We start from the raw sequence: 28,000 nt of genomic DNA, 5'->3' as shown, positions 1-28,000 counted from the left end.
CAAATTTCAATGATAATGGCTGGCATACAAAGTACATAGTAACATTTCATAACAATGATATAATATAGCACATGATATTTCTTACTAATACATGTAACAGTGTATGTGTATTTCAGTTATGAAGTGCCACACATTAAATGTGAAAATGCAAAACAAAATATGAAGCCTGCACTTTTGCCCATTTCAGACAAAACGAACAAATAAGCTCTCATTTTCAGGGTCACTGAATACCTGGTCCAAACACATTTAGTAATTTTATTGCTTTTCCATCTATGAAGCTTCAGTTCCATTGTTTTGAAAGATGTTGAAACTTCATAAATATAGTTACAACTGAAACTACAAATAATGCACGATCAGTCTTGAAATAAGGTCAAAATGGGATACCCAGCATTTCCTGGCAGAGATGATAACAAATTAAAAAGTATTCACAGATCAAAAAATCTTTTCATGATGACAGCAGTCAATGCAGCAGCTGCAGCAGACACAGACATCCAATGAAGGATTTTCCTTCCATAATAGTAGCCAAGGTTGAACCTGGTTACTGAGGTGACAAACTCCCTGGTGATGCCTTTGAATGATTCAGTCTGACCAAGCCAACCACCAGTTGAAGTGTCACGCAGTCCCTTCAGGAAGCTCATGAGGTCTAAAAAGATCCAAGTTGTGACTTCGTTGTGACATTTGAACAAAAGTGAACTATTCATGAATTAAAGAATGCATCAGAGAGCCAGCACATTTAATAACCAAGATCAGGAACATCCAATGCAAACACTAAAACATGAATAAATCATTCTTAAAAATTAGCAGTATCCAAAAGTGGCCTTGCACACACTCATATGTCGTTTCAGTTTTATACCTAACAGTCATATCATGCTTGCACATGTAAGGCCCTATACTCATTCTGCATCTTAAAAGAAAATCATTGGAGCTTTGTGGATGATTTGAACTGCAAGATCAAACTCTGTAGTAATTCTTACAACCTCAAATTATATTCTACAGTTTCTCACCTGTGCCTCCTGTACCTGTCAATCCCTGATCACCAGTTGAAGCATCTTTCTTTTTCTCATTTGCCATTAGGACAATGAACCTTTTAGGCATGCCAAACAGAGAAGACATAGATCATTTTGATATTTTCTTAATGTGTTCTGGAAAGCACTTCAAATGAAATTATTTTGATTCAACAAAGATATGCAACCACTGCTTATTATTTCAGTACCATAGTTTCTTTAGGAGGTACTCCTTTACTCTATAGTCATAACTGTGAAAAAAATTATCTGTAAGTCCTAACAGAATTATCTTCATTACTTTCAGTGCTTCAGCAATCATGTGCCTTCAAATTAATAATTTAGGTTACATGTTTCCAGTCATAGCTTGAGTTAGAAGGAAGCCCAGTACATACATTAATAGCATGCTTTTATATTTGCAGCTTCAGTTTGTCGTAGAGGGGTACAATGATCGCACATGAAAATGTTATGCACTAGTGGAATCGAGTCCACAACAAAAATTCCATACAACAGCCAAGCCATATAAACTCTTATCTGATATATACAGTCGAATGTACGCCTATGATATAAATACTGATTTATTGTGGGTTATGTTTTGTTGGAAAAGAATGAAAATAGATGAACTGAATTGAAAATTGAGAGTTAACATGAGAAAAAATAAGAGCATTGCAATTTTCAAAGTTACTTGTTGAAACAAAACAAAAAATCAAGTTGACCAAAATTGAGGAATCAATGCATTTTCAAAAACTTTCACAAACCTTGTGACTATCTGAAGATGGGTATCCCTGAATGACCGTATCGCTTCCAAACAGGCATTGAATCTATCCCTTGCCTCAGCTGACCCACTGGAACTGACTGTATCAAGATTATAACCAGAGAAATGCTCATGTACATTGGCCTACTATGGACGGCACTCTTATGTTTTGTTTACTGTTGCTGTTTTTTTATTAAAGCATTTCCAATAGGATTTCAGGTGATGCAGGTTTAATTGTTTGCACCTTACTTCCATTATTTTCAAAGTTTGTTTACTACGTGAATTATCAAAGAGTAAAATACAAAATCTCAATATTGAAATTATCTTTTTACTGGTGCATATTTGCATCCCCCTAGAAATGTCAAATGTAATACAGGCCATATCAAAGTGACCTTCCTATCTTTCCTCAGCTGTCTGAAACAAAAAAACAAAACAAAACAAAAGAAATGTCAACATTCTTGAGACTGGGTTGAAAGTGAAAAATATTGGGGGAAATAATTCTAGAAGTATACTCTAAAAGGGTGAATAAACATGAGAAAAACAATGGAGTCACCACTGCAAGAAGCAAAAATGTGGCAAACTATACAAACCGATGAGTTTTCTTACCAAGCTCTCTCACGGATGGTCCTTTTTTGATGGCTCTGATCAGTTCTCTATGAGATCTGGGTGCGTAGTCGAGGAACTGATCCCGTGACTCTTCTAAGTTGGAAAAAATAAAGAATAGAAATAATCTCAAAATAATCTGACTTATAACCATATTCTTCAAGGACATTTGACAGTAGCACCATATCCTTGTCAAACTTCATGAAGGCTTCATAATTATTCAGTGATGTGTATAAGATAAGCAATTAAGGGTAGAATTAGAAGCATTAATAATGACTACCTGGCAGAAATTAGTAACACCTGGCAAGAATCATGTCATCTGAATGAGGTATCAAGGTACAAATTTAAAATTATGTCATGTGACATGGGAGAAAATACTTGCAATATTACAATAACTGAAATAGACTGATTCAATAAATTGAATCTGCAAAATAGTAATGTGTATACACAGGAAATGATGTGTTAATAAATGAATAAGTGATACCCCAAGCAGGAGGTTCCCCTGTGTATCACCCCTAAATGTAATATCAACGCTAAATGTAATATCGACCCTAAATGTAATAACAACCCTAAATGTAATACATTTTAATGCCAAATGTAATAATCGAGTCAACCCTGAATGTAATACATTTTAACCCTAAATGTAAGAAACCGGAGACAACCCGAAATGTAATACATGTCAACCCTAAATGTAATATTGACCCTAAACGTAATACTTTTTAACCCTAAATGTAATATCGACCCTAAATGTAATACATCTTAACCCTAAATGTAATAACAACCCTAAATGTAATACATTTCAACCCTAAATGTAATATCGACCCAAAATGTAATACGTCTTAACGCTAAATGTAATATCGACCCTAAATGTAACACATCTGAACGCTTAAATGTAATAACAAACCCTAAATGTAATACATTTTAATGCTAAATGTAATAACAATCCTATAAATGTAATTCATGTCAACCCTATAAATGTGATACATTTTGACGCTCAGGCCTAATGTAATTACGACCCTAAATCTAAAAACCTCATTATACTTATAGAGAGTGTAACCAATGCAGAATATCGGGCAAAAGGTCAGGGGGTATCTTATGAAGGGGATATGATGCAACTTTTTATAGCACTCTTGAAATAGCAGCAATAGTTGCTTAGATTTGTTTTTGTTGTTTACCAAGGTAAAAAATCACACAGTCTTACCAATTCCTTTGCTTGCTGCAAAGTTAATTAGGTCCATTTGACTTTTTTTTTACATCTAACCTTTTTAAGTTTATCATATAATCACATAAACATTTTGTATTCCAATCTGCATTCAGTGTTCATGATTGTTTACAGTTTTTATGAAAAAGAAAAAAAAAACGGGCAAAAATTCTTTGCAAGGAAATTCTGAATAATATGAATAATATTGCAAGAAAAAAAGACATATACCTACTGATGAAAAGGGATGATAGAGAGGGTAGATTGAGAAAATTAGAAATTAGAAAGATTTAAAAGATTTCGCAATTTTTTTATGAACCATCATTATGTAATGTTTCAATGACGAAATATCTGTCGAAAATTGACATGGCAGAAAATCACTGTCCGAAATATTAGCCTCATGACATTGTTCACTACTCCTGGCAATCACTACTATACTTAGTGACACGAAACTGGGACAATTGGTTGTGGGGAGGGTACAAGAAATTAATTTAAAAATGCCAGCAAAGCAAAAGGAAATAGATGTCTTTTTTTATCATCTTTGAGTCGCCATTTCTATATTGACTTCCCTATGATATATGAATGTGTGAGTAAGGCAAACTGACTTAACTTTTGCCCATTTTTTTTTCTTTATCAACAAAACTCTAAGCAATCATGAACACTGAATAAAGATTGGAATACAAAATGTTTGTGTGATTGTATGATAAAGGTAATAGAATTAAGAACTATGTTACATGCACCTAATTAACTTTGCAGCAAACAATGAATTTAATAAGACTGTGTGATTTTTACCTGGGTAAACAACAAAAACAAGTCTAAGCAACTATTGCCGTTCTTTCAAGAGTACGAGAGAAAGTTGCGTAATATCCCCAATCGTATACCCCCTAACCTTTTGCCCGATATTCTGCATTGGTTACACTCTCTATAATGAGGTATATTAAATTTTACGGTCGTAATTACTTTAAGCGTTGAAATGTATTACATTTAATAGGGTTGACATGAATTTCATTTAGGATTGTTATTACATTTAACGTTAAAATGTATTACATTTAGGGTTGTTATTACATTTAGCGTTAAGATGTATTACATTTAGGGTCGATATTACATTTAGCGTTAAGATGTATTACATTTAGGGTCGATATGTAGGAGGTAGAACTGTAGGAATTTTTTATCGACTGAAAAACTTCATTTCTCAAAATTCCCTGACTATTCTATACAATGCATTGATCTTACCACATATCACATACTGCAATATCGTTTGGGGAAACTGTGGCTCAACTAAAATTAATCCAATTCTTACTCTCCAAAAACGTGCTGTACGTTTGATTACCAATTCCCGTCACTTATCCCCATCCAATCCCCTATTTCATCAACTAAAAACATTGAAAATTGAGGATCTTCACACCTTTCAAACTGCTGTTTTTATGTATAAATATACATTTAATTGTCTTCCAAAAATTTTTGATGGCTTCTTCACTCCAAATTTCACCGTTCATTCATATCCAACACGTCAGTCGTCCGATTACCATCTCGAAAACCCCAGAATCATTTTAGCTCAAAAATCTTTAAAGCACAATGGACCAGATATTTGGAATTCTTTACCCCCTAATTTAAAACAACGTACGTCGTTGAACATTTTTAAACGAGAACTAAAAAACACCCTCATAATCCAGTATACTTCTGACACATAAAAATATTCATACCACCTGGTCAACAAACACTCTAAACAATGAGTTCACGGCCATAACTGAAGTAATATTCACCTCATCACACTGATACACAAAATAACACTCAACGTACAAACCAAGATTCATCCCAACACAATGCACACCGCACTGCACCGCACGCCCTTCGCACAATTACTTCCCACTCAGTGAGTGGCAAGATTTTCTTTATGTATCTCTTCGTTGTGCCCTTTGCACAATTACCCCCCACTCAGTGAGTGGCAAGATTTTCTTTATGTATCTCTTTACCTGGGGCCATCTTCCTCGTCAAGCTTAGCTTATGATGATGGTCCCCTGCATTTCATTTTTATCATTTCCTATTGCTTCCTTTCATATATGATATTCGTTCTTGAAAAAAAAAAAAAAAAAAAATGTATGTAAGATCCAAACGTTACGAATATTAGCTGTGTAAATGACTATGTAAGTATTTTGTTGATTTGTGGATTTGTATTGATTTTGAAATGCAGAAATAAAAACTGAACTGAACTGAACTGAACTGAACTGATATTACATTCAGGATTGAAATGTATTACAGTTAGGGTTGTTATTATATTTAGGGTTAAGGTGTATTACATTTAGGGTCGATATTACATTTAGGGTTAAGATGTATTACATTTAGGGTCGATATTACATTTAGAGTTAAAAAGTATTACATTTAGGGTCGATATTACATTTAGGGTTGACATGTATTACATTTAGGGTTGTCTCCGGTTATTACATTTAGGGTTAAAATGTATTACATTTAGGGTTGACTTGATTATTACATTTAGCGTTAAAATGTATTACATTTATGGTTGTTATTACATTTACAGTTAAGGTGTATTACATTTAGGGTCGATATTACATTTAGCGTTGATATTACATTTAGGGGTGATACACCCCTACATAGTTTAAGGAGGGGACAGCCTAATATTATATTAGTCCCCACATTTTACAATACTGTGATGTTCACAAAATGCATGACCAGCTGCTTCAATTATGTAGGATTGTACTTTGAACAACTTCATTTTCATTACATATCAGAATGTTTGTTTGCTTGAAAAACTGTGAAAACAACATTTAATAAAAAGAAAATACATTTTCAAAAATTCGTTTGACATGCAATGACATAACAATGGGGTTGATTATGACTACCTTCATTAGTATTGTGTACAATCCCAAATGCAGCATCAAGACATGGAAGTGTACAGCTCTGGGCAGCACTTAGTCCTGTGAACTGTTAAGAAAACAAATTCATTGTCAAGGAAATAAATTCACTGTCAAGAACACATATCATTGACAAGGACACAAATTCAATGTAAGGAATATAATTTTACTGTCAAGAACATTGTTACACTCACTGAATTGACAAGAACACAAATTCAATGCAAGGAATATGAATTTTAATCAAGAACATCATATTCACTCACAAGAACATAAATTCAATGTAAGGAATACAAATTCACTTTCAGAAAATCAAAATCCACACCGAATTGATTTTATTAGATAGTGTCAAAACAGAAGAACAGAATGCTAGAAATGCTATCCCTGTCAGATTCAAAATAAAAAAAAAGTTCTGCAATTTTCAACTTTCATATGTTCTCAATAGGAATACAACCACTTATGGTATGCCAATCAAGTAAATCAAGTAAATCATCATCATCAAATCATTTTCGTTGGTAAATATAAATATAATAAACAGAAAACTTGTTTCATTTTATTATTTAGCAATTTGAATCCTTTTCTCTAAAGTTATCATTACTATCTAATTACTACAAACCAACCAAAAAATGATGAGAATGATATGATGAATTCAATTCAATTCAAAAAAGATGAAATGTTGCAGAAAATTTGTGTGAAGATTTATGAAACCATGACAGTACTCACAGAAAACGGTTCAGTGGAGACGCCCTCATAAATGAGACCTTTCAAGTTTTTCCTTTTGAATGGATCGGAGTCCCATCTATGGATTTAAAAAAAAAAAGAAGGAACTTACTCTTTACACAGATAATATCCATGCTTCAGTGGAAGTAAACTTCATGAATACACAACTAAAATATGACATATACCATGTTAACAACAACGAACCACAGAAATCTGATTCCTCTATATTAAAGGATGATTGATTGGTGTCATTCAGAAACTTGCCAACACGCTTCTAACACTCCACCTCTGTTAACAGTACCTAGTTCCATTATACATTACTTACAACTTGAAACAAAGAAAGTAGAATCATATCTAAAGGTACATATAGAATGCACCACATACCATGTATTAAGAGGACTGAAATATTTTTCTAATATGCCTACTATAGTCACACTGCAAGAATTACACATTGTGTCACATCAACAGCATCAAGATATACCACAAAACATTGAACCAGTAACGTTGATTTATTATGTATGGAGAAATTCTAAGAATTCTGCAGAAACCTTTTGGGTAGACACACTGATTTTGATAATGAAATGCGTGCAGTTACATATGATTCTGCACACTAATAATCCTCATTGTATGTGAACAATACTTGAACACAAAGCACAAAGGAAGTAAACTTGGAAAGTTGAAGACGTGTGTTTAATATCTCATCCACCCAAGTTTGTCTTTTGAACTACAACAGAAGCTGACACAGGAAGTAAGCTCACCCACGGATGAAAGGTCGAAAAACATTGAAGAACACTTGTGGCTGGCAACACTCTGAACATAGATAGAGAATCAATTGAAAGGTCACTAAATTAAGCAAAATTGCAATTCTACCTCTTCTGGGATTTTTCCCTTGGTGAAAGTTAATCAATTAATTTTACTAGCAATACTTCCATTTTGACATGTAAAATGTGAGCAATGCAGTAAGTTGAGACACTATAGTCTATTGCTCTTACCTTCATTCTCTACAAAATCAGAATCTCTTTAGTAAATGCAACAACAATACACACAACTAATTCACGTGAGCTGTGCACATGCGGCAGACATGATATCTTTTACATGATTTAAACATAAATCATTTTTATCACCTACAATCATTATCCTCTCTGTTTTTATTCTGTGTCAATGTAGCACATACATCTTCTTAGGTTAACAGGGTTGCCTTTGACAGTTCATTGCCCTGCTGCAGAGCTAATTTGTAAAACTTTTTCCAGCATAACCACTATTTGTAAAAGAAACACTTATCATCTCACCTGGCATCCTTTTCAAGGTTTTCCTCATCTGGCACAAGGTGCTTTCAATTTTTGAGAGCTCTTCCACCACCACCTCTAAGGACTTTTCCTTGCAAGCCTCCAAGGAAATGAAAGATAATAAAATGAAATAAGATAATCAATAAATTAGGCAGATGTAATTGTGAACAGTTCATTCTTACAGAGACTCACTGTCAAGATGCAGCTACAGCATTATATGATGTTTTTCTATGTCCATTTACTGTAACTTAGAGCTGTAGTGCAGGATAAAACTTTTCACTGAAGTGTTTCTGGACTTTTTGGCCTTATATTCAAATAAGAAGAAAGGCAAATGTGTTAAATTAAATCTCATTTGTAACAGCTACTCCAACTCCCATCTTCCAACATGAATAATAAACAAAGTAAATAAGTGAATAAAGTGTCAAAGCCTGTGGGAGCAGCATGAATGCATAATGTCAAGGTATCCTTTTCCCTATACAGAGTAATGAGTGTTGCAAATGCTCAAGAGCTCACTCTCAAAAACCATATACAGTAAAGTATCTTAACTTGAATTCCATCCTTATAACAAGCTTCCTAAACATAGATGTGGTATGATGTTATAATTATGTACAGACCACATAGTGTCAAGTGTCAAGAGTAAAGTCATCCCCCCCCCCCCCCCCCCACCACTGGTTAAAAGTGTCTGGGATCAACATTTATGCCGATTTTCTATGTACAGTATCATGATTTGGATGCTTCATCAGTATATGCCATTTCTTTACAAACGTCTTCAATACTTGCAATACACATTATCAAAAGTAATGTATCACATTAAAAAAACATTGAAATGACAAGAAGCTATTAAACTATTAATTATTACCATGATTGTTTCTTCTTCTCCTAATGAACAACTTAATATTCAGTGAAAAGTCCTCATGAATATTACATCCGATTTTGACTAAAACAGTGAAAATCAGAAATGACCTTTTGAGCAAACAGGGAACTATATTGCTTGAAAATGTAAATGTGGGAAACATACCTTTTGCATCTTAATAATGCTTGTCAGGGCTGGTGCAAAGTCTAATTCTACCTGAGCAGTGGTACAGTAAAACCAGGACTCATCCACTCCAACACGAAGATTGACAATGGAGTCCATGTTGCTAAGCAGTAAAACAATAAATCGATTTATAACCTGTCTCAAAGACTGCCCTATATAACTGCAGACAACCCAAAGTGAGAACAGTGATGTGGAAAGCAATATCCCTTGGATAAATGATAAAGAATTTAATTACATTTAATAGAACTTTGTTTGCAAATCAATAGATTGATGTCTGAACTATACCTCTTGTCTGACTGGCAAGGTCTATTCTTTAAGTTAATTAAATGTTTGTATTTGGTTTTATGAAGCATGTGACAATGGTATTCTGAACCAATCTCTATGTATTAGGTTTAAAAGCCTTCTGTCTTGCATGCTTGGGGATGCATGCAATCTGAACTTTGAGATCAATTACCTGAAACATCATGTGCATAGACTTGCTGTTTTTCCTTACATTCTTGTCTTGGATAGGTTCATTGATGTTATGAAAGTGGGGCAATAGCATGAAATACTTATGACTGGAAAGCTTTGGACCCTACAAATCACATTTTTATTTACTCTTTACTCTTTATTTAGTTTTTTTTTTTTTAATTCATCATAAAAACTCACTCAAGCTTCAAAGGTCCTTTGGGGTCTTTCAGCTTCCAGTTAAGAAGGATGAAACTGTACATGTTGATGGAAGGGGGTACCTCAAGTCTGGTAGCTACAGCCATATAAGGGACTGCCACACACCTAGGAAGGACCTGGGAAGTGATGACAGTAACAGACAGTAAGTAACAGTTCCTGGCCTGACTTCCCCTTGGTATGACTTTCCAGCTGTAACATTACTAACAAATATAACACAGTGTCAGTAACATTTTCATTTTATTTCATTTATCTATAAAAATCAAATTCAAGTTTAAAATATATCAAAAAATAGTTTCTAAACAAATTATATTTGTAACATACATGTACAGATCAATTCATAGTAACAAATATTTGAAAATTTGTTGTATACAGACTTTAAATGATGTATTTCATGGTATACAAAATGGATTTAAATCAGTATTTCACATTTATATTCAGTGGTAGATCCAGAGGGGGGTGCACAAGGCACACACCCCCTCTTTATTTTTTGTTAAAACAAAAGAAATAAAAAGAAGAAAATGGGGGAAGGCGTGCGATCCCCCCCCCCCCCTTTAATTTTGTAAAGTCGCCTCCCCTTTACAGAATTCCTGGATCTGCCCCTGATATCGGATGATTAAGATAATGTGCGAGGAAACCTTTGATTAGATCTTTGATCTATCAATGAACGACCATTTCATTACAACAAATGGTTCACATACACAGAGGAATACATAAGAATGGTGTGAGACCATAATTCTGACAATATTGTGTTTTCAGGTCTCCTAAATTACAGCTAAAAGAAAAACAAGAATTTGATAATTGACATGCACAGTTTTGTATCATCTTTGCAATCACCTCTGGTACTCCATCATCTCCATCACACCAAATATATCCATAGGTGATGCAGGTGAGAAAGACAAGAGCAGCTTTCCATTCACTGTCGTCCCCAAGCCTGGTGTGGTCAAGAAGAGGCAACTGTAGAATTCAAAAAGACATTGCTAGCATTACAAGAACTGAATTAGGTAGATCATTTTCTCATAATAGTATGATTATATATATATATATATATATATATATATATATATATTTATATATATATATATATATATATATATATATATATATATTATATATAATCATAGTTACACACATGTATTGCACATTCTACATTTGAAAGTATTTATAAATATGTCTTTGCCATCCTCTCTTCTCTAGATAATAAAACACTGACATCTCTGTTTGAAATTGGATGATTCCATGAGTTAAATCATCACAGTTGTTCGATAATGGCAAACAGTCTTCATCTGGAAAGAGATGCAAACATATAATTAATGTACAAATACTATATTTCAATAGATAATTTCACATTATTACATAGACATCCTAATACTTCTGTGAAATCAAGATTTAAAAAAAAAAAATCATTCCATGCCCATCACTCATCAGACAATCTCTATTAATAAAAATGATCCTACTTCAGTTTTTGGACAATGGGAAACACAGCTAATTACCTAGCTATGAAAGAAATTAACCAACCTCAGGATGGAGTTTCCTATATGTGCTACAGCAATAAATTGACACCATACCTTTGTCACTGTGGAAATTAAACACAGATATGATAAGCTAAGAGCCCACAAAATGAAGTAATCACCAAGCTTGATATTGTAACAGGTTCTCACCGAGTGCACCTGTGCCCTCATTGAGCCGCTCTGTAGGACTAGTGTTGAAGTTTGATAGGCCAAGTCTTCCCATGGCTTGAAGTATGCTGGTAGGTGGGTCTACAGTGCAATACATGCAGTATAAAAATGAAAGAGAATTCTTTTTAAAGGAATGATCCATACAGAGGGAAAAATGCTATTACTTCATTGTCTGCTGTTCATGTCTGAGCTAAAGAGTCAAATTATATCTCTTTTCTTATGTTTCCAAATAAAATGAGACACTTAATTCAATAAAGTGTATTCCAGACAAATATTCATCTCTTCATTTCATTTCAATTTCAATCATAGTTTATTTCCAATCAATGAAAATCAAAACATATACAAAGTATACATGTCATGAAATGATATTGTCCAAACGTTTACAAAAGATTCATGTAGTATATGAAATAAATTATATACAACAACATATGCACAATAATTACGAGGAACAATGCATGTATACTTCTACCCCCCCCCCCCCTTTTTTAACACTCACTCTGTGAGTGCAATTCAGATGGATAAGATGCCCTATATATTCACTGTATCATTAATTCATACTTCTGGAGTATGTTTCAAGAAAGCATTACTGTGTCACCAGTAAAGACCCCTCAGGGGCACTCATTTTTGTGCAGTGAGTCACAAATGAATATTCATGACATAGCCACTCTTCATATGACACAAAACTGTAGCTATGTACAATCACTTTTTTCACTGTCTTCAAGTTCCTTTCTTCTTCTTTTGATGGATCCCACTTACTTTATTATTTTTTCACTGTATCAACAGAAATAGGCTTTTTAAACACTTTTCCCCTTTCCTCACATTCCCCAGACTACTCAGTTTCTATGAGAAATTTTGCCAGGTTGCAACAATACATCAAACTGAATAGACATTGTAAAAAAATTGTCATCTCTACAAAGAATTAGTTAAAGGAGCATATATCCCATCCTATCTTTTTGCAACAGATTAAAAAGCTATATTAATCGACACTGAGCTTGATCATTACCATTATTGAGCTATATAGATTTTGGCACTTGTTATGAATATACAATGTATATATATATATATATATATATATATATATATATTGTGCCTTATAGGGTCAGATTAATTGGTTATATGAGGTGGAAGAGGGGCTCAGGAAAATATCAAGAAATGTAATTCATCATCTGTTTGGTAAGGAATAATTTGGATGGATCTGATAGAATTGCATCTTGATTCATTGTGCAGAAACTCCAAGGAAACAGAAATTGAGCCTAGTTATATGCCATCAACTATTATATAGAGACCAATGTCGGATCAGTCATGTGCAAAGAAAAAAGTAGAAATCTATAATAATATGTCATACAATGTATATCTACCATATAATATGCACAGTACATTATGTTAACAATATATGTACAAAGAGAGAGGGGGAGGGAGACACGTGTCTACAATACCTGCAAATAATATGATACATAATTCCAACGACAGAATCCTCCTCTTGAAGAATTTATGTTAGTATTGCAACCATGCAGTGATGTGGAAAAGTATGTTATTATAGCACCAGCAACTGATTGAATGTATGCATATAACACCCCAGCCTACACCTATTCCTGCATACAGTCTGTATGTCACACTACGTTACATCAAGGAGCCGAGTAGCTCCTTGGTTACATATACTATCAACTGGATGGTATATATACAGAAAGAATTCTTAATTCTTACCTTGATCATTCCCTTGGGATTTATATCCTACCTGGAAATCCTCCATATCATAATATTGCTCATTATTACCTATACGAGGTAGTTTTGCGAGGCAATTACAGTTGTTATTTTGCAGGGTCGGGAGTTCAGCGGGCGATATTAGAGCATATTACGAGCATCCGGGGTTTTACATACACAGTGGGATCCCGTTATAGCGAAATCCTCGGGACCGGCAGTTATTCTTTCGTCATATCGGAATTTTGTTATAACCGAACAAATAAACGATAGAAATACATAGAGTGGATGACATTGCAGCCAAAATTTTTACTTCGTTATAACCAGAATTTTGGTATAACCGCGTGTTCGTTATAACGGGAGTGCACTGTAAAACAGGGAGGTGGGAAGAGAGATTCCACTCCTTCTCTTCCACTCCTTCTCTTCCCACCTCATGTAAACATTCGACCACGAAGAGAAAACATTCAAGGACGTCGCTGCGTGTCGATTACACGCACCGCAGAAGAACGACGATAAATCAACTCATACAAGGTCGACCACTTCCACTATTTCCAGCAGCACGACGCGTCAAACAATGACTAACTTGCACAGTGACCATCAGTTATTACAACTCTCCAAATTGAAACAGAAGCAAAAATAAAGTGTAAAAGCGTTCAGATGTTTGAAGTTCGCCTGTTACAACTACATATGTATCTTTGAAGTTGGAGTTGAATGATATACATTGATGAACAATTTTTCAATTATTCGACATGTTGGTGATGATCTACAGTTAGTCAAATGTGGCTTGATCTATATCATAGTGTATAGCTGTATTCACATAATTATTTTCTTAATTTACCTAGGGGATAGGTAATAATTATGATATTGACTGGCCTTGAGGGAGATACCAGATAAATATTGCCCGCACTGAAAGAATATTGCCCTCGTCTTCGACTCGGGCAATATTCTTTCAGTTTGGGCAATATTTTCTGGTATCTCCCTCGAGGCCAGTCAATATTATATGATAATTGAAGGTTCTGTGAAAACTATGTGAGGGCAACTTTGCATTATATGTATACTTCATGCATCCCTTCAGCTCTTTCATATCTTATACTATAAGATATGAAATAGATAACGACCCAGGCCTTGAACCTTATGGCAGGTGGATATGTCACTACAGTGATGTTTATGCTCACTTACCGTTGGATTCTGATCCACAAAACCAAAGAGTGGTGACGTTTTGAAATCTTCCAAACTCGATACTACTTCAGCTCTCTCGCCGTCATAACTTGCCATCTCGACACGGCACGTACAATCGATGCAAGAGTCAGTGCGATTCCTCAATTATTATCAAGGAAGAAAAAGTACCGTCTCGAATGAACTCCACAATGTGTACCGAGTGGAAGTCGTTCTACCTCCCTGGTTTGCACCGGCGATCCCAACACGTTCGGCTTCAGCTCCCCGGGGTTATTAGGGAGTTTTCGATTGGGTGAACGAGAAGGACGTGCCGCCGAGCGCAACCGTACGTCAAGGCGTCACGTCTGTACGTTGACCCGCTGCTAAAACACATTTCGATTTCGGGCGCCGGCGTCACGTCTCGTGGCGTGTGCAGGAGGCAACCAGGCCCTGTGCTTTGCGTGCATATAAGCGGAATTTGTGACTCGTTTCTGTACTTGTAATATTCATTTTGTCTTTGACTAGATGCGTATCCTGGGAGGAATTATGTGGATTTTAAAACATGATGCATGGTAAGACTACTAGGCAAATGCACTGCTGCACTAGCTAGGCCAAGGAGCACCAAAATCTGTTTGCGTACAGCATTACGTGTAAATGCATGTGTGGGACTACGGTAGGCAGTTGCAAAGTGCGAAACAGTGAACGGGCAAATAAAGTAGGTACCAGAGGCTGTAGTTTGTATGTCAGCGCTGCTGCTGTGACGTATCAAGATCATAAGCTTTCATGTAATTAGAATATGAATATTCTCTCGAAAGAAAAAGGAAAACAGGTGAACTGAGCACGGATTTCCCGAGAGTTATCGTGCTCATTCGCACGATACCCGAGAGGAGTGTGACGTCATATCAAGGGTGGGTTGAGCGCGGCGTAACCGATTTGGGTGGACGGTGATAACCGGGGTTAACGCGTTCGAAATTTGTGCGATGAGCCGAGGGTCGACACTCGCGCATGCGCAGTACGTAAAAACTACGTCATAACAGGGTGACGCCTGGCTCAACGTGCAAATCGAAAAGTCCCTATTGTTTACATACGAAGCCGACGAAGTCACGGGATCACACGCTGCACAGCTCAGCTGTAGAGACGTCGGGCATATTGAGCATATAACATGTACCAGAGATATTGCTAATTTCCAGCTAAAGAATTCAAATAAGTCGAAATTCGAACATTTGGCGGCCTATATATTCGCAACCTATCACAATGCATTCAAATGGTGAAAGTGAAATTTAGGACATCGTGCACTCGTATCACTATACAACGACATCAATGTAATAGATTACTAGTATACGCACTCGCTGGTTCATACAGATTCACAAGTAGATACGTGTAAGCCTATAAATACTGTGGTCACGCGCAGCTGATCGTGTTTACTCATTTTTTCCCCTTCCAGTCGATCATAAACATTTTCATCTATGCTCATATATAAGTGTTTATTGGTTAATTGTTTTCAAATAATAATTGAATGCTAATCGTACCAAATTACAATACATGTACAATAATAATGATAATAATAATCAAAATCATAATAATGATAATAATAATAATAATAATAATAATAATAATAATAATAATAATAATAATAAATGACACTTATATAGCACTTAATACTGACGTTTTGAAGGGCAAGCCATGTACTCGACAGTGTACATAATTATCATAGATCCTACATCCACAGGCTGAAATTCATCGATAGGTCATGGGGGGAGGGGGTGAGAGCAATCAAGTTGAAGGCAGAAAACTCACGTGTACCACACTACTGGTGGGTGGGGGTGGGAATCAGAATGCTTAGTACAGGCAGGCATGATAGGATAGGCTACCGTCCAGCATGATCAATTTTCAAGTTTCAAATTTATTCAAAGTTTCCACAATACAAAAATTTACATAAAAACAATAATATGTAACAAGGAATACAGTGTACATTGTTGAATATATGCGATTAAAACAATTTGCAGAATATTTCAATATAAATTGACAATGCATGTAGATGCATTATAGATGTAAAGTGGAGGGGTCTTAGAAAAGCAAGCTTGTATAATAAGACCCCTGAAAGGCAAGTTAAGACATGTGATATAACAACTCACAAATATATACAAACATATTAAAGCCACAGAATAATTTTAGTGGAATCCCTCAAGAAGCGCAGCAACCACACCCCAGAGACCAAAAAATTGACACCAAATTTATTGCCCCCCCCCCCCCCCGAGTCAATTTAAAATCTATTTTATCGGCTAGTGATATATGACCACAAGAGGGAGCAGTATTTTTTTTTTTTAACTTTGTGGTATGGTCTCAGAACCCTCACTTCTCCACAGGTAAGGACCCTTTCAAAAGGAGAGTTTCTAATTTTTACCATAAACCAGAATTATACAGTGGCTTTAACATACATGGATGGATTCATACGATTTGGAGTTTGAATTGTCAATATTTTTTTTTTCTCTCAGATGCATAAAATAAATTCAGATATCTGCATCCTGTTTGTACAACGAACTAATCATTGGGTGCGCTCTGACGACCACAGAACACTGGGCTACCATTAGGCAAAAGTTTGTTGGCATTATGCCCACGTTTATCAACATAAACAATGCGGTGGTCATAATGCCCGCAACGTGAGTTTCGTAATAGCGATGACGTGCCTGTATTGATGACCAACGAAGGGGGTTCACAATTATTAGCCTATCAACGACCAGTATTCTGTTGACGCCCCTGTGCTGTTTTGGCCGGATGATCGGATCGTACGATCTCATAGTCCTACACAGCCAAGTCATAACAATTTGCCTCCCATATATCCGTGTGCGTGTCCTGCGATCCTCCATGTTAACAGAAGCAACAGAGAAGCCGTTGAAACAGAGGAAAACCCAAACGTGTTTTACCGTAAGTTTGTCGTTTTGACAGGAGCAACGATATCATAAAGCATAAATTGTATATAAAATGGATTATGACGTCTCTAAATTGACTCTAGCTTACTTGAATGCCCCAGATTCAACCGTCTTGCGTTCTAACCAGCGTCCGTCCGTCCAAGGCCTTGCTCGTCTACGGCTTCATTCTGGCTACCCACCCTGTACTGTACGTGCGTGCAGAGCATCACAATCGCAATCATAACAACAAGGAGTGCTGCGTATTGTAAACATCCACATATCCTTTTAGAACTGTGCCTATATCTCAAAAGTGACTGAAGCAGAAAAAACGATTTTATTACTGTGTTCCTGCATTACACTTTGGCCACCATGCCCAGGAATCCAGTCACAGTGCAGTGCTGGAGCTGTAAATTTATGTAGACCTCAGTCTCGGTTCCATATTCCTCTCTTCATTTCCTGGGCTGGGGCTGCCGCTGGATCGATCGCCGAGTTGTGGAAGTTGCCTTACTGAAAATACTACTTTCAGTATTACATGTAGCCTAGTAGATGGGTATGGGCCTACGACTCAGAGACGTCGGAGTGACTTTAGCATTCATAAATCAACTGAACTGATTGTATTGGTAGTACAGCTGTATTTGTATTAAAGTTTAGATAAAGAAAAATCTGTCTGTCCATAATCACACAGGAAGAGTCTTTTGTTTTAGTAATTTTTTGGCTTTACGGCTCTCATGAGTCATATAGGCCGATAGGAGGGGATTCCGTGAAGCCAGATGCAGTCCCTGCAGAACATTTTCCCCGACAACCAAAAACAGACCGATTTTTCAGTTAAAATCTTGCAGAGACAGAAAAATCTGTCTGTCCGTAAGAGTTTTTTAGAATCTTTTTTTTTTTCCTTATAAGTTTTACTGTACGGCTCTCCATTTGTATAGGACATTAGGAGGGGATTCCGTGAAGATAGACATAGTTTCTGTGGAACATATCCCCAACAACAAGATACAGACCAATCTTTCGGTCTATAAGAATCTTGTAATGCTCTCATTTATACTTTAATCACAGCAACCCAAACGCTCTGTGTACGGGTCTACAGGGCAGCATGTCCCAGGGTTACATTTGCCATGCATGAATGTAGGCCCTACAGTGTATTGTATGACAGTCACTTGACAGTATACAGCACTTCATGAAGCACAATAAATTTTGTACTACTTGTGGTTTCATGAATAAGTCCTGAAATTACTTTATATTATATAAATTGTTTCTGTCCAGACAAATAGAAGTAGTTCTACATTTTCTAATTTGCTAATATGAATGGTGCCAGCAAAGACAAGCTCTACTCAGTTTTGGTCAGTATTTGTATGACGTGAGCGCAATAATGCTGCAATAATAATATACTGTATTTCATAAACATTGTCAACATGAAAGACATACTAGTACACATGACATCATGTTTATTTCAAATCAGGAGCTGAAGAAGGGTGATTGGATTAAAAGTAATGTCACTGGAAACACATTTGGATTTTGATTGTCTGAATAATTTTTTTTTTTCAATCCTTGAGCAGTCAAAGTAACAGTTAGTGGAGGTTTTATTACACTTGGCTGTAAACCTCCACTGTTGACATGAGAATTTTATCAAAAATTGAATTTTTTTAGAGAAAAGAATAGTATTTGTGACTGATTATCTAAATCACATCGTGGTGCTGTGAAAAAAGAAAATTGTATTTTTTTTTTGACATTGTTTTTTCCTCTCATTGCAGATACTGGAAAGTGGAACTGCTACTTCTGTCTGTTTTCTCATCTGGGAAAAAAAGTATCTGCAGAAAATTCTTCATTCTAGAGCTGCATTGCCAAAAAGTGTTAATACTTTAACTTTAGCAGCAAAGTGAAAATACACATTGATGTGTATCGGCTGCAATGGAGATTAGCAAGCCAATTTTGGTGGGCAGGCTAGTCATCCGCAGGCATGGCGGAAAGTGTTCAACCACTAGCCCCTTCAGTCAACCCTGTAGGCGCTGTTGCAGGGCCAGGCAGAAGTCAAGTAGAGCAGCCCTGTTGTCTAGCATGGCATACATGACCGCAGGCAGCAGCAATATTCATCCATCTTGTAAGCATGTTGTGTTCATGCCAGCCAGGCACCATTCGTCAAAGGAGACGCACAAAGTCGGAAGGAAGGCGGGCGCTATGGCTGCATCATCGTCGTGGTCTACCATCTACCAAGCTGTGGAGGTGGCAAGCACTTCAGTCCAAAGGAACGTCATGGAGAGAGTCGTCAGCCCACTACTGTCGTATCGTCTCCAGGCGACTCCAAAGTTGGCCTCCAAACACAATGATGTCCTCAGCAGTGGTACAGTGATGCAGAACAAGCATGACGAGGTTTTGCCAAAAATAAGTGATGAGCAGTCATCAGAAAATGTAGCTGTAAGTGATAGAGACACTGAGCCCAATCATACCATCTCTCCAGCCGGGAAGGAAGAACTGAAAGAGGAGACGATTGTAGAATTCCGTTCTTCTGAGTTGGGCGTGAAGCCAGTTAGTTACTGGATACAGATGCCTTCGCTCAAGAAGATTACTTCAGTAAGTGCACTGACAGAATTGGGACAATCTGCCACAGGAATGCTACGGAGGAGGAGAAAATTTGAAAATGCCACACCTGGAATCTCCAATGAGCGGTTAGAGAGTGAAAATTTGAAAGCTGATATGTATCCAAAAACAGAAATTAGCCATGCTGATACAGTGTCGACGAATCAGCCAGCAGCTGTTCATGATCATACGCTAGACACAAGTGCTTCTGTTCATCATCAAGAGCAGCGACATACATGTAAGCCAGAAAGTTATGAAGCTACCTCATCATATTCAAATCACATGCCATCAGCAGCTGACCTGGTTGGTAGACTCCCTTCAGTTTCCTCCACCATCTTGAAGAGATTCGGTGTGGCACCATCTTCAACTTCCAGCACGAGTGACGCATCCGTACAGAACACAAAGGATCACCATGCCACAAAAGTTGAGAAAAGCAACAGTGACAATCTCAAAGATGATCCAGGTAACCATGAGAACAAAACATCCTTGCAATCAGTAGAAGTGCTCAACCAAAGAAATGATGATCATACAGGAAGCGATGTGGCTGGTTCAACACAGCCTCCAAGCACGGCTTCTTACATCTACAACAATTACAACCTCAAGTACATCCAGGTGAATCTGTTCAAGTCACCCGTCAGTCTCTTTCGTGCTGTGGGAAGGAGGAAAGAGAAGCCCGTGTTACCGGTATCTCCCACTTCCATCGAAGAGAGCTCCACAACATTTTTTGATTCCGATGTTCCACTGGTGGAGATGACGGAGGCATTGAACAGCAGCGACACCAACTCAACAACTGGAAAGAGCTCTGCTGTAGGAAACCAAGGAGCTGTGGTGGCTAAGAGCAAGAAGAATGCGGAGATTGCTGACAAGTTTAAAGAAACCAAGGCCAAACAGAGGACTGCTGAGGAGGACACTACAGCCAAGAAGACCAGACCAGTGAGTACCTTTTTTAGTTGTCTCAGTAAATTAGACCATAGACATCACAGTGTAGCAGATTCAAGTAAAGACGTTTGATAAAGTTACTGTCAAATTTTGAAGCCAGAAATTGGATCAATGGTATTTGATTATTGAGACATACCATATACTAAAGGATATGCTTTTCATTTTTGAATGCTTATAATGGTCATAGTATTTGTTTGATTTTGCTCACAGTTTGCATTCTGTTTTACTCTTTGTACTGTTGAACGTCTTTTCTCAGGTAAATTTTCAAAAGCAATACGTTACAGAAGTAGACAATTGCAAAATATCAAAGTCAGTGCAATATCCTACATGTAAATAATTTTCCCGCCATACACATGGACACTCCACAGGTGATCTCCAAAGCCAACATCGATGCTCGCACACGGTCACTGGCTGTTGGTTTGGGCCTGGCCAACTCCACTTCCTCCCGTGTGCTGACCCTGCAGCGGCTGTGCAACCACCTGATCCAGTACCCAGAGTCCAGGCAGGTGGCAGTCCAGGAGAGGCTCATCCCAACCCTGCTCAAACTGAAACAGAGGACCAAGGACATGACACTGCTAGCTCAGATCCACCAGACCCTGGCACAGATTGGCTATGCCCTTCCCGTGTCAGGGCGGGGTGTGCGCGTCCTGTCGGTGGATGGGGGTGGGTCGAGGTAAGTTTGAAGTTTCAGCTTTTGGTTTTTTTTGTGTTTTTTTATTGGAAATTATCACTGACCACTTTTCTACCATAATTAGCATAAAATTAATCAATGAAAGTGATTAATTGTAAAAATAATCAGGTTTTTATGACTTTCGTGACAGAGCACTGTTTTCCATAGGAAATGTACACAAAATCACAAAATTGTGCCCGTTTTGGGGCGACATTCCATTACAAAAATGGGCGTGGCTTCGCAAAAGCATGCGTGGACGTTGCAAATTTGGTCTCAAAAGTTGTGCGAGACTTGAACAAACAAAGTCAAGAAGCCTCGCGACGAGGCCTTCTCGCGTTACAGAATTATAGCGCGAAACGTCGAGGGAGCGTGGATTCCGCCCCCGCCCCCCCGGCCCTTTTAGGGTTAAAGCTTAGAGTCTGCTCTTTTAGAATCTGCCCTTAACTAAAAATCCATGTTTGGCGACTTTTTTGTTGGTTATGTGGTGCAGGGTCACATATAGATATATACAATTCACTGTTTTCATAATTACTATATTTACAGCTCTTGATGTGTGCAATTTCACTTAGCTGTCTTTAGAGTGTATAGCCAGGATATTGTCTCTGTTATCAATCCAAATTCTTGGAGTATATTTTCATCTTTTGCCAAACGTTGCCTTGTAGGGGTATCATTGCCATTGAACTTCTGCGGGAGCTGGAGAGGCGGTCAGGCCAGCCCATCCATCAGCTGTTTGACTATATCATCGGGGTCAGCTCAGGGGCAGTGCTGGTGTACCTCCTGTCCTATGCCAGGGCATCGCTGGACACTTGTGAGGAGCTCTTCAAGACGATGAGCGTGGAGGTTTTTAAGAGGAATTCCCTGCTTGGCACCAGCAAACTCTTCTTCAGCCACGCCTACTATGATACAGATGCGTGGATGAAGATTCTGAGGTATTGTAGACAGAAAACATCAATCATACCGTATTTAGTGACCATTGCTTTTGACACTTTGTGTTCTTTTGGCTATATTCACTGATTTTGAATTTTCATGCATACTTTTAGATTGAATGTTCAGATTGTCACTGCAGGGTTCACACCAAAGAGCATGTGTATCATTAACATTCAGTCTTCTTTTAATGCATTGCTGTATTGGTAGAATAAATTAAGGAACATAAGCCATGTTCCCCTTAAAAATATGTTTTTATGCTAAATTGACAATTACTGTAAAACATGATATATTCACGGCATGAATTTTTCGCGAATTGGAGCTGGCAGCCTTTTTTTGCGGCATGAAATTTTTGCGAATTGCCACTGACATTCAATTCATATAGTGTAGACAAGAACTTTCGCGTACATTTTAATTTCATGAATCTTGGGGCTCGCGAAATTCGCAATATCAAAATTCATGCAAACATTCCTCTTTTTACAGTATCCCCATAAAAAGAGAAATTAATAAAGAATAAGTCAGTTGGGTGACGACATCAGGATGGGAGATATAGTTATAATAATAATAATAATAATACAGGGTACTTATAATGCGCCAGTTCCACATAGTTAAAGTGCTCAAGGCGCAGTAGAAGAAGTAAGTTATGAAATACAAAAATCCTTACACAAACATGCACATGAAAATGAATGACACAATAATGATAATGAAAAAATATACATCATAATATACAATTCTACTGGAAAATGGTCATGAACAAATAAGTCTTGAGGGCAACTTTAAAGGAGTCAACATTCGAAATGTGACGGATAGCTTGAGGCAACTGATTCCACAGGTAAGGTCCAGCATGTGCAAACGACCGATCCCCCCATGATTTCATTGTTTTTGGAACAACAAGCAATCTACAATTGGATGACCTTAAACATCTGGAAGGATTATAAAATGTCAGTAAATTAACATTGTACTCTGGGGCAGATCCATGTATGCAATGAAAAACAAATAGTAATAGTTTAAATACAATGCGAGATTCAACAGTTGGACAGTTGGATAGTTGGACAGAAACACACTACATTGCAGTATTAATGCCTTAGCAAACGTGCCTTACTTCAGACTTGCTCAATCTTTTCCAGTATCTACCACTAATTGTGACTTTATTCCTTTTATTCTTTAATGCATTTTTTCAAATTGGACCTTTTCTGATTTGAAATGATTATTAGTATTCTAACAAAGGCAAAAAAGTAAATCGCAGTTAACCTTGGCAAGTACACTTCTTTTTATTATTAGAAAAAAAAACCAACATATTCATGACCAGAATTTTGTTATTGTCTGATGGTATAGTTGCATGCACTGGCAGTATTTGATTTGTTTGTACAATATAATCTTTCTGCAAGATAGAGCTCTTTGCATGAAAAATGTTATTAAAAGTTGTCGACGTTTAACCTGATGAAGTGGCAGACGTGCAGATTAGCACACTTGTGTATCTCCAAGCAATATTGCATACTAACCATCCAAAGTCGCAATGTGGTATAACTGATGAATCATACATTGAAGGCATCAAATCACACTGTGTGCATGTTTATCTCCTTCTTGCAGAGAACACATGCAAGGTGTGGGACAGAGCCCAGGTATTGAGATGTCTCAGGACCCAACGTGTCCAAAGGTACAGTGCAGTGCAAATAAGATAATGGCTATGAGTATATATTTGCCAATACATCACTGTATCTTGTACAGTGAACTGTTCTGTAGAGTGTTAAAAGTTCATTGGTAATAATGGGGGGTTCTAATGTTACTACATCTGGAGCATGATTTTCAGAGTGATTAATTGGTAAAGAGGTGCAATAAAAGAAACTCTTAGTCTATTGTGGTCAATATGTGTATAAATCCGATTAAATTCTATACCATGGCTTTGCATAGATACTCAAGACCACTGTTTGAATATTTGAAAGAGAACCTTGTCAGACGATATACCAATAAACAGTTAAATAAGTAGTAGAATGGCTTTCTTACTACAGTTGAACCTCTCGTATCCGGACAAGTCAGGACCGGGGCTCATCCGGATAAGGGATTTGGCCGGATACGGGAGACTCAATGCTTATGTACATATACATACACATGTACTGATGTAGCCCATTGTAGTACCACATGTAGTAATGTGTATACTGCAACCTTTTCATTGTTACACTCAGTAACAGACCCCAAAATAGAGGTTCGTGTTTGCAAGAATGAAATCATTTTCTTTTATAAATTCTTGGGATGATCTACCTAAATAATTATTAAGAAATGTATCAAGTATATGTAATTCATGTGTGTTTGTGTAGGAGTTCTCAAGGAGTTGGGAATCCCCCTTTCCTCCCGTAATTATTAAAAAAAGATTAAAAAATCACGGCGAGATTGCGTCCGGATAATAGAGAGATCCGGATAAAGGGAGGCCGGATAATAGAGGTTCAACTGTAGTTGCCTGATGTATTCATTTTTTCCTTGTCTTCTGTTCCTGAATCTTTACCTCTATGAATATAAAACAAAACTTTCTGTAGAGATCAGTATTTTGCAGTAATAGCATTATCGGTACTGCTGATTGTTAGGCTTTACCTAGAGTGTTTCCTGTTTGTACTCTTCATATTTTCCAAAAAGAAACACACACCAGTTGAAGACGAGTCCCGAGAATGCTCAGGCAGGTGTCTATCGGAAATACGTGTGATAGCAAAATCAGTCTATCCTCAACAGGTTAAGGGGGTATTTTTTTCTACACCTGGGGGGTGTTTCATCAATGTTTGTCATCGCTGACAATCACCATAGTAACAGTCAGTGACCAGAGCATCTCATGCGATCAAAACCAAGGATTTTGCTGAAATTGTCAGCGCTGACAAACGTTGATGAAACACCCCCCGGAATTCTCCTCTCCTATGCTGATGTTTGTGAGGCCAGGATGATGTGATTAATCCAAATTTATGCCTGCTGATACGTGTAGGTGGCAGCTGTGGCAACGCTAATGAATGCTGGAGTTGTGAAGAACTTCCTGTTTCGCAACTACAACCCACCAGCCAACACCTCGTCCTTCTACCAGGGGTCCTGCAAGTACCGGTTGTGTGAGGGACTGAGGGCATCCTCCGCCGCACCGGGCTACTTTGAGGAATACAAACTGGATGACTTTGTCTTTCAGGTTAGGAGAGCATTAATGAGTGATGATTTTACAGTGTGAGAGATTCTGGTATTATTACGTGAAATTATAGTTTAGTTTTGGTCTGTAGGTGCCAGGAATCTAGCCATGTAGATACTTCATTCATGGGGAATAACATACCATCCCAGGTTTTTTCCTCCTCCAAAACAAAAAAGTGCATTTACCTTTAGAATAGTGCTTATAAAGCATTGTTCTGTGTTAAGGTGACAGTGGGTTGTTGTTTTTTTAATGAACTTTTATGTATTTGTGTCTAGGACAAAGTAATTTGCTGTTTCAATTTCGTTATGTGAATAGAAGTTATGGGTTCCATATTTTTATTCACCTCTTTCAGCCATAGTACCATTTTGTGCACCAGCTTTTGATGCCTTGATATGCTAATAATTCAATTCAATTCAATTCAATCTTTATTTCCGATTCAATATACAGTATAGATAAAAATGCATGTAAATATGAGCACATTGTGCAAAGGTGCAGAAATACAAACAAAAACAATGAAAACATTGACAAAACAGGAAAGTATTATGAAAAAAAATAAGGAAAACAGATAGAATATAGGTACAATAAAAACAAAAGCTTGTATGCTAATAAGATGCTAATAAGATGTTTTATAATCATGAGACTGTATAAAGTTTAAGTTTATGCTCATGATAGATTAAATCAATTCATTGTAACTATGAAAAAGATGTGTTTACTTTATTGCTGGGAAAATTGTGTGATAAGTTCATGTTCTTCTCAAAAGCATATTCTCATAGTTTTGTAGTAGTATGTGGACTTGTGTTTTCATCATCGTTATTTTTTTTTTCTCGTATGTTTGACAGGATGGTGGTGTCCTGACCAACAATCCCAGTGCCCTAGGTATCCATGAGAGTAAGCTGCTGTGGCCGGACACTCCTGTCCAGTGTTTGGTATCCCTGGGTACCGGCCGCTATGACCCGGTGGAGGAGGGTGTGGAGTCTTCTGAGTACAGCAGCCTGAAGAAGAAACTCTACCAGTTCATGATCAGTGCGACTGACACAGAAGGTGAGTGTCAGGTGTACGGCCAACACACACTCACACACACACACACACACACACACACACACACACACACACACACACACACACTGACTTTCAGCTGTGCAAGGTTTTAGTACTCAAGTTTGATACATATTTTCTCAGAATTCATTGTGGTACATGTTTATAGTCCAGTTCAGGGTTATTCACGAGTCTGTTGATCCAGAAATGATGAGTATGTGCCTACTGGTTGGTGTATGATATCGCAAATATGTTTTGTGTAACTGTAATTATTTGTAAATAAAATCATTATAAACAAGGTACACCATTGCCTTTGCCATAGCTGCTCCTCTCCCTCACAAAAAAAAAAAAAAATAAAAAACAATTACAGAGCAGATACATACCCACACAACACCAAAGACAGCATGTGAATATGAATCAGCAGTTTTCTTATAGTCCATTTCCACAAAGTTTGTTCCGTCAAATTTTTGGTCATACCAGATGTTTACTTTGTGTCTTAATTTTGGTAAGTCTTGAGGCACCCTAGCGTTACCTTCTCACCCGTCAATGCAACAAACATAGCAAACATGCTCCAAATTTGCAATAGCATCAGTGTTGTGAATTGTAGTTACACAAGCCGTGAAGTGAAAGCACAATGCAGCCAGACTTATGTTTGTTTTAATCACCTCCTTGCTCACAGCGGTGCACACAACCCTCCAAGACCTGCTCCCACAGGGCTCCTACTTCCGATTCAACCCCCTGCTGTCCGAGGACTTCCTCCTAGACGAGAACCGGCCGGAGAAGATTGACCAGCTTCAGGAGGAGGCCCAGGAGTATGTGTCCTTCAACGAGCTTCGCCTCATGCAGGCATCTGGTGTGCTGACCAGGGAGAAATCGCACCTACAGAGGGCGACAGACTGGCTCAAAGAGAAGAAAGACATGTACCGATAGGTGCGTACTGCAACAGCTCATTCATGTTTCAGTCCCCATCAAGGCCGTGATGCTGTTTGGCTATATTTGATAATGACAGGAGCAGCAGATCAGGCTGCTGAACGGATGAGGAGAAATAGGACATATGCATGCCACATCCAGCAATGAGGCATATGAAGATGTAGCTGACCATCAGTATTTTGCTTTTCACTATGAGATGAGGTAC

General features: G+C 37.4%; 2 protein-coding genes across 2 annotated transcripts; one reads left to right on the top strand and one right to left on the bottom strand.

Annotated features, from left to right (window-relative positions):
- Window positions 1–25: 25 nt before the first annotated feature.
- LOC140245411 (indoleamine 2,3-dioxygenase 2-like) lies at window positions 26–14,780 on the bottom strand. Its single transcript, XM_072324991.1, has 13 exons — window positions 14,685–14,780; window positions 11,790–11,888; window positions 10,966–11,085; window positions 10,114–10,247; window positions 9,448–9,568; window positions 8,433–8,529; window positions 7,902–7,953; window positions 7,147–7,222; window positions 6,415–6,496; window positions 2,362–2,454; window positions 1,760–1,856; window positions 1,005–1,084; window positions 26–643 (listed from the first exon to the last, which is right to left on the bottom strand). Exons 1-13 carry the CDS (start codon window positions 14,778–14,780, stop codon window positions 426–428), a joined length of 1,365 nt encoding a protein of 454 aa, XP_072181092.1. The 3' UTR covers window positions 26–425.
- Window positions 14,781–17,542: 2,762 nt separating this feature from the next.
- On the top strand, window positions 17,543–27,916 carry LOC140245400 (uncharacterized). Its single transcript, XM_072324980.1, has 8 exons — window positions 17,543–17,585; window positions 19,321–21,076; window positions 21,451–21,755; window positions 22,415–22,681; window positions 24,267–24,333; window positions 25,642–25,833; window positions 26,670–26,871; window positions 27,545–27,916. Exons 2-8 carry the CDS (start codon window positions 19,478–19,480, stop codon window positions 27,793–27,795), a joined length of 2,883 nt encoding a protein of 960 aa, XP_072181081.1. The 5' UTR covers window positions 17,543–17,585; window positions 19,321–19,477; the 3' UTR covers window positions 27,796–27,916.
- The last annotated feature ends 84 nt before the right edge of the window (window positions 27,917–28,000 follow it).

Source organism: Diadema setosum, chromosome 2 (genome assembly GCF_964275005.1).
Source record: "Diadema setosum chromosome 2, eeDiaSeto1, whole genome shotgun sequence".
NCBI lineage: Eukaryota > Metazoa > Echinodermata > Echinoidea > Diadematoida > Diadematidae > Diadema > Diadema setosum.
This window is presented reverse-complemented; position numbering and strand designations above follow the sequence as displayed.

What these genes read in the sequence shown, in the direction of transcription:
- LOC140245411 (XM_072324991.1), bottom strand. Translation starts at nt 14,780, where the DNA reads ATGGCAAGTTATGACGGCGAGAGAGCTGAAGTAGTATCGAGTTTGGAA. An exon ending in GAGATGATGGAGTACCAGAG is followed by an intron (nt 10,248 to 10,965) that starts GTGATTGCAAAG and finishes ATCACTTCCCAG; the next exon opens with GTCCTTCCTAGGTGTGTGGC. An exon ending in ACCATCCGTGAGAGAGCTTG is followed by an intron (nt 1,857 to 2,361) that starts GTAAGAAAACTC and finishes ATCTTGATACAG; the next exon opens with TCAGTTCCAGTGGGTCAGCT.
- LOC140245400 (XM_072324980.1), top strand. Translation starts at nt 19,478, where the DNA reads ATGGAGATTAGCAAGCCAATTTTGGTGGGCAGGCTAGTCATCCGCAGG. An exon ending in CAGCCAAGAAGACCAGACCA is followed by an intron (nt 21,077 to 21,450) that starts GTGAGTACCTTT and finishes GACACTCCACAG; the next exon opens with GTGATCTCCAAAGCCAACAT. An exon ending in AGGACCCAACGTGTCCAAAG is followed by an intron (nt 24,334 to 25,641) that starts GTACAGTGCAGT and finishes TGATACGTGTAG; the next exon opens with GTGGCAGCTGTGGCAACGCT.